A 12029-nucleotide genomic window follows, 5' to 3' on the forward strand; every position below is an offset into this window, starting at 1 on the left:
GGTTGTAGCAACTTTAACTCGTCGTAATTGTTCACCTTTTTCTGCTCTTCGATTTCCTCCGCTCCAGTTCTATACAGTATGTGTTTATTTTAAGTGTAAACGTCTTCTAGTCTGACTTCGTGCACGCACAGTGCGCAGGTACATCCAAATGTGTCAATCATGTTCAACAAGAGGTGGGACTTCACCAGTTATGTGTTCTGAGAGGCTAATCACCTCAAAACTGATTCAAGTGAAAAAGCGTTGTTATTCTAACCCTCTTTTGTCACTTGGTAACATTGCCATAAGAATTTACATGGGAATTAGGGTCAATGTATTATATTTATGTAAGTTTTCAACATCACATACAGTGATTTGGGCAAGTATCAAGCCCATGTTGATAGAAAGTATAGTATTGGCAGTGAGAAGTGCCTTACGCATAGGTGTGTCAGAAAGCAATGCAAATCTATGGTCTCGGAGCATCAATACTTGATGTTGTGGTATTAGAATAACAGCATGATTACTACCTAACAGTGTTGTCTAGTATAGTGTTGACAATAATGAAGAACAGCTGTAAATAAAGATAATAGCCCTTACCAATAAGGATTTGACAAATTTAAGATAAGAGACAGTCACAGTGGAGGAAACTTGAAACAGCCATATTTGGAAAAGCACGACACAAGAGACGAGCAGGAAATGCTCGCTGGTGTGTTTTGAGCTCAAATGACAGCTGAATTTCAAAACAATGACAGACACTGTGATACGGTTTACACAGATGACAGAAAGGAAGGAAGCTTGAACAAAAGGAATTGGTAACAGAATCCAATTTAAAGCCAGGACTTCAATTGCAGAGCATAAAAGATGAGTGTGAAAATAAAAACACTCGCGTGGGCTTAAAGACAAAGGGACAGACAGTGGCGAGGAAACGGGGAGGCGATAGATGACAATTCCTTTTGGGAAAATAAACTGACTGTCAAAACAGACGGCAGCTGCTAAAGAAGATTAGGTGCTGCTACTGAGTCCAACACCACTTCAGACTGGTCAACCCCCTCGTACAATAACACACTGCCCTCAAAGAACTCCAACTGTTTCCTCTAATCCCACCCAAAGACCCCAACAACTCTCAAATCCATCTCACTCGGTTGCGCCTCTTTTCAGAAAACAAGACGGCCTTCAGCTCATCCCTGACACTGTTGTGTTGTTGTTTTTCAAGCTGCACGGAGTTCATTGATGTGTAATACTAAATTTAGCTTCTACAACAGGCATGTGCACATGTCGGTGGTTAATCAGCATCATACAAACCACTTTAATTGGAGGTAAATCAAAAGTAACCTCAAACATAGAGTGTGCAGCTGTGTGTGAAAGGTCAAAGGTGAACCATAGAGTCTGGTTGTAATGTGCTATTGTATAATCATTCCTGCTCATATTTATGCCCTGTCAGACTTTTTTTTTTTTTTTTTTTTTTTTTTACTGTTGTTCTAAGCATTTGGTAAGTAGTCCTGTTAACATTAACATAAAAAATAAGAGCTAAAGAATAAGATCCAAGCTGTGACATAACAATTTCATTATAGAAGAGATTCAATATTGAGGTCGCTTAAAGTATTAAAATGTAATCATTAAATCAACATGTTGAGGAATGTGCTTATTTCTTTCTTACAGAGAGCAGATGAAGAGATTTATAGTTTCTCATATCTGGGTAGTACATTTGAGACTACCACGAGCAGCAGGTGTGAGCCCTGCAGAACTTCCTCGAGGCATACTTTCAGCATTACGCCTGGCCAAGTAATAGTTCCAAACTACTTCGTGAATTCCACGAGTTTTGGCTCGATTAGTCTTTGAATGTTTGCGGCTAATAAGCATGAACATGATCAAACACACATACAAGAAAAATCCAGACACAACACGCTTGAACTTCATTAGTTGATTGATTTATTTTATCATTAGCAATGACACCAAATGTACTCTACTGTTTTCACTTGCTATCATAGGAGATGCATTTTGAATTGTAAACAGTGAAAATGATAAAATGCATTTCAGAAAACTCCTTACAAGCAGTGTATGGCCGGGGTAAAAGAGCAGACTGTACCCGCTCTGGCTCACCTATTTATTGTTTTGTTTTGTTTTCAAACAATACATGTCAACTTATAGTTTTGAGTCTCTCATATTTACATAGATACAGCTCGGTCTCACATTCATCACTAGCAGAGACCTATTGGTTTTTTGTTTTTTTTTAATTTTTTGTTTGTTTTTAATGTGTTATCACATAATTTTCTTAAAGAATTATATTTACAACCATAAAGCCCCTGGCTGCCTGCTGCCAGGAGTTTAACACACAGTTAGAATCACTTGCTTAAAATTCATGAAACTACTTATAGTTCTGGAAGTTTTAACTTGTAAGTCAACCTTATAGCTAAGTTTTCTTTTCTTTCTTAACAAATAAAGTTAATACAGAGCTAAAGCGGTTTGTCTTCCCCGTAGGAATTCTAAATCAAATAAATGAACCAACTGATAATAATAATAATAATAATAATAATCATAATAATAATAAAATAACATAAAAAATAAAAAAATATTGCACTTAAATTCAGGACAGCATTGGACCTGTTTTGGTGGTTAAGGGGAAAATGAGAGCTTTAGTGCTTTGGAGGAGGTGAGGGTGTCTGTAGAAGCATCCAGCAAGTTAATCTAAATAAATAGGCAAACTTTTATACATCATGAAGCAGTTTTTCTTCTATGAAACAAGCAACTTCTCGTGTATTGCTCAGAATAATTAGGGAGTGCAGGGCGGGAACCCTAACGCATATAAAAACAGTGAATGTGTAGAAAACAAAAATAAAACTAGCTGGAACCTGTCATAGCAATGTCCTGAGAATGCTTCCTCGATTTGTCTAGCTATGTGAAAAGAAATGTCACTTGGCTGCACACATTTGCTCTTTTTCTTCTTGAGTTTTCACTCCTTGCTATAAACAGTCTTTGAAGACAGGAAGCACAGTCCTGGTTGTTGCCATCTCAGGTTCTGACTTTTTAAATTCTTTGAAATAAGAGAGTGATGCATATCTGTGATTCTTCACAGCTCCAGTCCATTCGTTGTTAGTATTCTTTGCCCGTCTCTGTCTCCGTCTTTGTCCCACAGTCTTGGGATGAACTTAGTAGGGTGAAAGCCATTTATAGAAGCTTTAAGTGGATGCGGAGTGTAACGCACGTGAAACAGAGTTTGCTAGTTTTCTTTCAGACCTCATCTTGGTTTTCCCCTCCATCACACAGCTTGGAGCCAGATCAGAACGCACGAAGAAAAGGGACTTTGTGTCGTACCAACAGCTTTGAAGTTGTTTCACAGAGAACGTGGTAGAGCAAAGGAGGGGATGTAAAAATGGAGAGTTTTTTTTTTTTTAAGGACATAAAAGAAAACAAGTGGCAAAACAGTACCGGACTGTCTTCATGTCTGTAGGGGTTTTCTGAGCAACCCCCTCCTTTTCTCCAGTACAACTGGACAAAAACATAAAAGACTGACATCAAAATTTAAAAAAAAAACAGTGATCAGACAAGTGTCCAGCTCCTGCTGCAGCCCTCGCTCATGGGCTTCATCCATCCACCTGGTAACTGTGTAAACTACATTCCTTTGCAGTGCCATAGCTTTGCCATGTCCTTTCACAATGTAACAACAGCAGAAAAAAATCAGGATGACAGACATAAAAAAATTAAAAAGGCAAACACAGAAACCTCACATCTCCACACACTCTCCTCTCTATTCATTTCAAGTCTGCCCCCTTTTCTTTTTTTTTTCATTGCATTTTCTCCTTAAATCTCTCTCTGGTCTCTTATGAGGAGGATGAAGTCGATGTGGAGCTGGCCTTTTTTTGGTTTATTAAGTCCAAGTAGAGTTCTGAGCGTAGGAAGCGAGGATATGAGTCCTTCTCCATCAGCCCATATATCCGTCTCTGCGCGAGGTCAAAGCAGGAGCGTGTCACATTCTGCAGGTTGTCCTTAGTATGGTCTCTGGTGTATGAGTCCAGGTTCACCTAAACAGGAATGAGAGATTTAAATGTTAAGAAAAATCCATGATTCTTTTGAAGTTTTGAAGAAAGTAAAGGAGATAAATGCACGCTTTCTACAATCTCTCACTCACCTCTTTGCAAGATTGGATTGCGATGTATTCTGCAAAGATTTTCTTGGCTTTTGAGGCCATTTTGGACTGCGACTTGATCTTTTTATATTCCTCACATGCTAGCCAGAATTCCAGATTTTCCTCGCTGAACTCCGTGCGCAGGAAAGCTCTGAAGGCTGCCAGACCATCTGAGGGAGAGCAGAGACAAGGAGGAGGAGGAGGTGAGAGGAGAATAAACACGACAAGAGTTGACTTGAGTGCCATGGCAACCTCACAGCTGAAGCGCTAGTTTCACTGCCTAAAATAGCTCCGTGACGGCCTTTTTTTGAGTCATGTGGTTGAATAAAAAAAAAACCAACTCAACACTGCAGACATATTCAAGTCTTTGACCTCTTTATATGACATCACCCCCATGACCCTATCCTTCCCTACCACTCGGTGTGACACGTTTGCATCCCCTTTACACACAGGCTATGAATGAACAAAGAAATGACTGTTTTAGTGCAAGGAAGAATATGGCCAGTCTAATTCTGGCACTTTAAAAGTTTCAGTTAATGATTTGAGGAAGAAGGCATCCAGGAGAGAGAATAGAAGGAAGCCGTGTCCACCCACGTCTCCTGTCTGCACCTTTCCGTTCCCATAAATCACCCACGCTGATAAGGAGAGCCAATGCATCAGGCAGTCATCTCTTACCTCACTCTGGTGAGCAGGACTGAGGTAAGAGGTGGAAGGGAGGAAATGAGAAGAAAGAGGATACAGGCCAACAAAACCGAATGAGAAACAGATGTAGCTCTGGCTTTATATCAGCTATCTGCTTTCAGGATTTGGACCGAACTTCGGAAGATGAATAGTGGAAACAAAAATAGCACTGTGCTTGGAGCCTGGAAGTTGCCTGTTAAAGTCTCTCCCAATCTCTCTCTATAAAACATGAGCCCACAGGGATTAAGGAAACTTGCTGCAAGCTCGCAGACAAATGCGGCAGTGTGTGTGTGTGTGTGTGTGTGTGTGTGTGTTGTGTGTGTGTGTGTGTAATCCGTATGTCAGTGCATTAGTCTCATCTTCACTACCTTAAATACCTCAATATTGACTGTAAGTCGCTCAAAAATCACATTGTACCAAACAGAATACTTTCAAACAGAAGACATATGAGATGTAAAGAAGCAAGAAGATTTTTTTTTTTTAAAGAAGTTACTTACATTTGTGTGACAGCAGCTTATCAAGCGAGTCCCCCCATTTCAGTGCCTCCTCTGGGGTGGGCCTGCAGATAAAAGCAGAGCGGTTCTTTAATAAGCCCATCTCTGCCAGGTTTCTCATTGTGTGACCCATCCGCAGAAGTTTGTCTACGCTGGATAAACGAGTGGAAGTGGTTGATGCCTCAGCTGCTTCCTCCCACTCTAGTCTGTGTCTACTGGTCTTTCCCGCTCATTCAGTTCTGCATTATGAGTAGTCACAAGACTGAGAGCCATGAGTCTATCTGCTCGACTGTAGTGGGGGTAGGCTTTTATATTCCTACTGAATGCAACTTGAAAGGCGGGAGGGGAGGGGCTTCAGCCAGCCAATGGGGATTTGTTTTGTCGGGGTTTAGCGACCTCCTCCCTCACCAGTGTCTGCCTGCACCCTGCTGCCTTTCATCCTCTCTGTACTGAGCTATAAAGCATGCATCTTTTGAGTGCTACTCAATGTCATCCACATCAGAGGCCTCATTTGTTTGTAACGCCATTTACATCAAAGTGAACATTGTATTCCTGCACGACCTGACAAACCAATCATCAGCTTCTCCTGATATACTGACAACCTGCATTCTTTCAAGTAGATACTTGAGTTGAATAACTAATGTATACGAAGTAAATAAAGGCTGCTCATCTTACACAGTCATACATCTTTGTTCCAGGAAAGCTTGTCTTTTATGTGATTTGATATAAAGATTCAGACTGGTTGGGTGCTTGTCTGAGTGGTGAGTGGCAGACTCAATAGTTAAAAGTAATCAACTAAGTACTTGTGGCAGTTCTTTGTCTACTCGACACTATGTTTTTATATATATATATATATATATATATATATATATATATATATATATATATATATATATATATATATACATACATATATATATAATTTCCTTACTTGATTCTGCATTTTAACAGTCAAATTAATGTATTATAAAGTTTTATGTAATTGAACATTATGTCGTTGGGTGTGTGGCTTTTAAAAAACATATATATGTAAGGCTTTTGTTTTTTTCTAAATGACTTGTTCACTTCGGGAAAAAGCAGTGTGTGCAATACTGTAATTTTTCACAATACATTTAAAAAGACTATGATTGATCTGTTTAATGTATTCCTAATTTAAAAAAAGATTCAAACAATTCAATATCCTGTTAGACCATTTCCACTGACACATTCTTTCATTCATTGTCATATGACTACAAACATCTCTACCGCTGCCCACATGTCTGCGTACTGAGACCAGGTCATCGCCAGATATGGCACGACCCGGAAAAGTATCACGTACACACACACACATACACACCCACATTGTTTTCAGGAACTTACTTGACTGACTTCATAGATTTGTCTAGTTTGCTGGCTGGGTTGCTTCCTGGGGATTCGTTCCTCCTCCGCAGGAAAGCCAAGCGATTCTTCATGTCTTTGGCCCTGAGTGACAGAAAGATAGGGAGAGAAAGAGGGACAGAGTTGGCAAGAGGGGGGGAAAAGAAGAAGCGGTGTTGAGTGTCCAAGTCCAGAGTCCACAATCAAAACAATCCAAGGCTGGGGAAATCACCAATTAAGCTCTTCAGCACTGTAAATCCAATCCATATGAATTCAAACCCACAAATGCCAGAATAGTTGAAGAAATAAATGCCATGTTGTGTACATTTTAGTCTTCAGCCAGGTATGTTGGAAAGAAGAGACAGAATTTTCCAGAAAGGCGGATGTCAAGCTCCTTTTCCTCACTTGGTGTCAGTGTCTCATGTCATTCGTTTATCTATGAACAGTCTTTCCTGTAGATCTGTCCCCGGCAGTTTCCTCGGCAGGGACTGAGCGAATGTAGCAGAGAAGGAGGAGAGAGACTCAATCCTCTCTCCAGTCTTTCATCACGCCTTTCTCCATGTGCCTAGAGGGGTTGCTGAGAGGGAGCTGACCCAGGGCCGAGGCAACAGGGCACAGTGACCCCTTGACTCCTCTGCTGCTTCACTCCACCTGGACTATCCAGGACCCTCCTGATTGCCCATCTCATGCCCATCTCACCCACTTCACCTTTCTCAAAACATCACAAAGACCTACCGTACATGCGCAACTTGATCCCAAATGCCAGTCAAGGTAACCCCCCCCCCCCTTGGCCCCTCTGTGCACATTCCCATTAATCCCATGGTGCATGTCCTGGCTTTTCCCGACCTGAAGCACATGCAACCTCAATGGGATGTGACCTCACTCAACACCCATTTCCTGAGTCCCTGCTTTTGATTTCCACTGTGAATTAGGTGACGGGCTAATAATGCAGCACAGTGGTGTGTGTGTGTGTGTGTGTGTGTGTGTGTGTGTGTGTGTGTGTGTGTGTGTGTGTGTGTGTGTGTGTGTGTGTGTGTGCGCGCGCACGCGCTCGCTGGTCTGATCACTCCAAAACGTCCAACAGCTAAGCCACAGCCCAGAGGAGAGCATGTCGACCAAATTAAGAAACACAGCTTCCAGTTATAGACAGCAATCATTCTAATATGGACAAGCCGAGGGAAGCTGCACCCAGCTACAGATTAACACTATTACTGTAACCCAATACACACGGGTACAGTCATAAAGGAACACCCACACAGACGTTTCAAAGAACCCTTCCACACCTGTGCCAACTCATGCCCACTTCACTAGTGCTTTCATGCCAGTCAAATGATGGAAATCACCCTGTCTCTACCAAGTGTGTGTGCGTGCTTGCGTGCGTGCATGTGTGTGTGTGTGTGTGTGTGTGTGTGAGAGAGAGAGATCGGAAAAAAGATGATTTATGCATGCGTAAATGTGTGGTAGTGTGTGACTGAACAGAGAGCACAGTCAGCTGTCTGATGTGAGTTTTTCCAAATGCTGGAAGGACAGGAAAAGCCAAAACATGCACATACACAACATGACTCCACAAGCTGTTGCAATCAGCAGCTGAGTAGTTCCTTTAAAAATCAGGTTGCGTGTGACTTTGTGAGTGTGTTGATTTGGGTGTGTTTGAGAGGAGGAGACGGTGAAATATACTTTAGTCGATTGAGTGTGCAAAACTTCCACGAGTGACTTAAATGAATAATAAATTAGTGTGCATTGATGTTGCACATAGAAAGATGTGAAAGCGTCATTCTTCTCTCAGAGCATTAAGATCTCAGAACTCCCTCAATAGATTCATTCTCTTTTTCTCTTAACCAAACACCTAAACGTCAATGCAGCGTCAGTGGAAGAGGGATGACTCATCCACAGAAAGAAAAAAAAAAAAAAATCCAAGCGCCCTACATGAAACAGGCTTAAATCATATGCGAAAACAAAATTCAGGCCTTTCTGTGACGGAAACAACAGGGTGTCCTGATGTGAATAGCTTACATTTGCCAGCCTCAAGGACATTACTACCCAAATAAAACCTCTCTCTCTGTTAAATAAGCTCATAACATCCGAGAAGGATTTATTAGAGCGTTCTATTTTGGGGTTGCTCTCAAGGCAATTAGATGTTGAGCTGTGTAGCCAAAAGAAACCACCCCTGCCTGGAGAAGAACTTTTTATTTTAGGAGGACTAGAAAATATTGGCCTGACAAAAGACGGTTATTTATTCCTATCTGGTCTGATACAAGCGTAGCAGTTACGACAGTGATGTTGTGATGTTGAAGGAAATGTATGTTTCCATCCTGCCACCATGTGGGTGTCTATAGATACTGCAAACACAAACAGTATTTCATCTCTTGGTTTTTTTGTGTGTTTTTTTTTTTTTGTAAAAGTTGGTGTCAACACTGGAAAGAACTAAAATAAAATTTGTCTGACCAGTTTTAGCTTCCTCATTTAAACTAGCAAAGGTGACTAAAGTAAGTTTTTATTTGAAGGTTGACATGTTTCATGAGTTTTCTGCAGCTCAGCGAAGAAAGCATCTCTGCTGGAGCCGTAAATGAAACAGCCTCTGTGATTATTAGCTTAACAGGAGTCAACACAACTCAAAAGAGAGCCACATAATTGGCCTCCCTCGATATGAGCGAAGTCCTAGTCGTCATTCTTTGAACAGCTATCATGCTGAGGGCTACAGTCATGTCTGTGTCTTCCAGGCATACAGATATAAAAGAGATATTCAAGAAACCAGACAAAACAAATCAAGTCCCCTGCAGGGAAAAAAAGCACCATCAGACTGTTTTATAAAATATTCCTGGTTGAACTATAAAACCAGCAAGTCTTCAAACAGAAGGAAAAACTGCCTGCGACATGCAGACGCATCAAGGAAACATTCGAGATAACAACAAGGTCAACGATTAGTGACATAAAGATCAACAGACGGCCCGCAAACACATTTTGTTTCATACATTATCAGAGATGCTCATTATATTACAACTGAGGCTATTTTTACATTAACTTCTCGTGAAAAGGATGCATAATTGGAAGTCTTCATCTCTAAACTCAAAATGCTAACTGAACCTCCCTCGATCTCTCATTCGTTGTGTTTCCACTTGCAGCAAATCGATCTTTGGAAATGGTGCAAAACAGCATGACATAAACTGGTTTGGACAAAACAGACATGGCATAGTGTTATCAAAAACAGCAGTATAGGCAACATTATGCATGGTTGTAATAGTGTAGAAGAAGAAGCGGTTGTCTTGGCCAAAGCAACGTCTTGAGGGATTTTAGTTGGACATTTTGTACTTGTTTCACACCGGCAAGCCTCGGCCATCTTGCATGCTGTCTGAAGACGATGTTTGAAAATGCGCAAAAAGACACCATTTTCACTTTTTCCTTACGTGCATTTACTCTTTGTGGAGAAGCAGAAAAAACTCTATCAACCTTTTCCAATGCGATACTTCAAATGGCGCTGCTGGACTAAGACTAAATCCAGGAGCCCTCCAGTTAAAGTGACCACTCCTCTTTGATGGATCTCTCCAGTTTAGCCTACTAATAGCTCCACAACGCAGCGCTAACACCAGTAGCTACACACACTCAGGCCTGATTTATTTTATACAATACCCCTATAATAACTTAATCTGCTAAAAAGCTGGCAGACACATGCCCTGACCAGGATGATAAATGCTGACATCCAGAAATTTCCGCTCCACTGCCCTTGATCAAATTTTCTCCTGCAATGTCTGTTTTCAGCAAAATTTGTAACTGTCTGCTTGTCGGTGTAAGAGATGTGCTTGAGTGAAGAAGTGTGAAGTCTTTAGCTCTGCAATTATCTGCTGGCTTCCGTACTCTTTATTCCCTCTCTGCATGGCTCACATTAGATGCACTAATAGCACCCCGCTGGCTATTCCTGGTGTTCTGAAAAATAGGCCGCACTCCCAGGGAAAGGCTCTGGGAGCACATGGTGGTGCACAGCCGCAGTCAGACATATTGCAGATCACAATGTACAAGCAAAATCCTCAGCACATCTTCATCCCGCTTCTCTGTTTGCTACAAGCTTAAGTGACCCATGAGAACAGGGGTTTACTTTTGAGGAGGGATTGTAATGCAGTTGGTGAGAGTCCAAGGTGAGCAAGCGTGTGTTTTCATTCCCGCAGCCTCTCTCTATTTACAGTGTGCTTGCATTCACAGCAAAACACACAAATCACACTGTGGCATCATCTGTTTGTGCCAGTATAATGGGTCAAGGGTTGTGTCAGCGTGTCTGTAACACTTAAACATTTATTTGCGCCGTGTCCAAGAAGATAACAGGAACAAATTAGCACAGTTGGTCACAGTCAAAACATTCATGGAGGTAACCAAACACAGAGGGAGGGAGGCATGCCTTCTCAGAAAATCTATTAAGTGCCTCCTGAAGAAAAGAAGGTCACTTTGCAATATTCCTAGATGAACAGTGAAAAGGGGAATTGTCCTAAATTTTGTCCATAAATACATCGCCCATCACATTTCACACACACACACACACACACACACACACACACACACACACACGCACACGCGCGCGCGCACACACTCTACCTCAATCAAAAAAAGAGAGAGAGAGAGAGAGAGAGAGAGAGCTCTATTTCTGTGCAAGCTCACCTTCCTAGTCACAAAGACCGCATGAGCAAACCTATTCCTGAAATCCAGGCTGGTATAATAAGAAAGAGGGGCGGCCTTGAGTCAGAAATTAAAGCTGTTTCTTCCAAAATAGTTGGAGCACTTCAGCCTCATGGGGAATTCTTCTCCCTCACTGCGACTGTCAAATGAGATCCACGCAGAGGTCAGATTGCGTCCTGCCAGCTTCGAACACCCCCCCCCCCCAACCCACCCCACAACTTCCTCACCTTCCTGTCTGATATTTCTAATTTTTTTACATTAATAAAAAAAAGTTCAGATGATTGCAGCACACACACATATGTGAGCACACACTGCCTCGTACTTACCTTTCCAGGTACTTCTCAGAGAAATCAACCATAGTGTGAAACATGCCAGCCTCTACGATGGATCCCTTGCTGTGTGCAGAAATGTGACTGCTGCATGTAAGCGTGTATCAAGGGTGCCGGTGTTCAGGGCCCAGGGGTTTATTTGACAATCACATTCCTCTAACCCCTGGGAGGCTCAAGCAGAGCTTTATATAGTCCTGGGGGTCTGGCGAAGGCGGACCCTGGGCTCATCCAATCACTAAGCGGTGTTTAGAGAAGACAGATTCCTTCCACTGAGGCCTGGACAGGTTTTAGTTTAATCAGTTAGTAAGTTGACATGAAAGTTGTTCTTTTTAACTAACAGGCACTTATACTATCATAAGCTGTTCTTCAGCTTTGGTAAATCTGCCACTGGGACACGACGGTGTTATC

General features: G+C 41.7%; 1 protein-coding gene across 4 annotated transcripts in view; it reads right to left on the bottom strand.

Moving 5' to 3' along the window:
• Nucleotides 1–237: 237 nt before the first annotated feature.
• rgs3a (regulator of G protein signaling 3a) overlaps nt 238–12029 on the bottom strand; it is a 150287-nt gene continuing 138495 nt past the window's right edge. For 3 of the 4 annotated variants that reach the window (XM_086187490.1, XM_086187491.1, XM_086187492.1), the window contains 4 exons: nt 6634–6735; nt 5278–5339; nt 4103–4269; nt 238–3995 (listed from right to left, as the gene is read on the bottom strand). In XM_086187490.1, coding sequence (XP_086043616.1) covers nt 3795–3995; nt 4103–4269; nt 5278–5339; nt 6634–6735 — 532 coding nt within the window. In that variant the 3' untranslated portion in view covers nt 238–3794. The remainder of the gene's footprint in view (nt 3996–4102; nt 4270–5277; nt 5340–6633; nt 6736–12029) is intronic. The other variant, XM_086187493.1, reaches the window with a different exon arrangement.

Source organism: Aulostomus chinensis, chromosome 19, assembly GCF_037954235.1.
Source record: "Aulostomus chinensis isolate RoL2024-O1b breed Wild chromosome 19, RoL_Achi_v1.0, whole genome shotgun sequence".
NCBI classification, from domain to species: domain Eukaryota; kingdom Metazoa; phylum Chordata; class Actinopteri; order Syngnathiformes; family Aulostomidae; genus Aulostomus; species Aulostomus chinensis.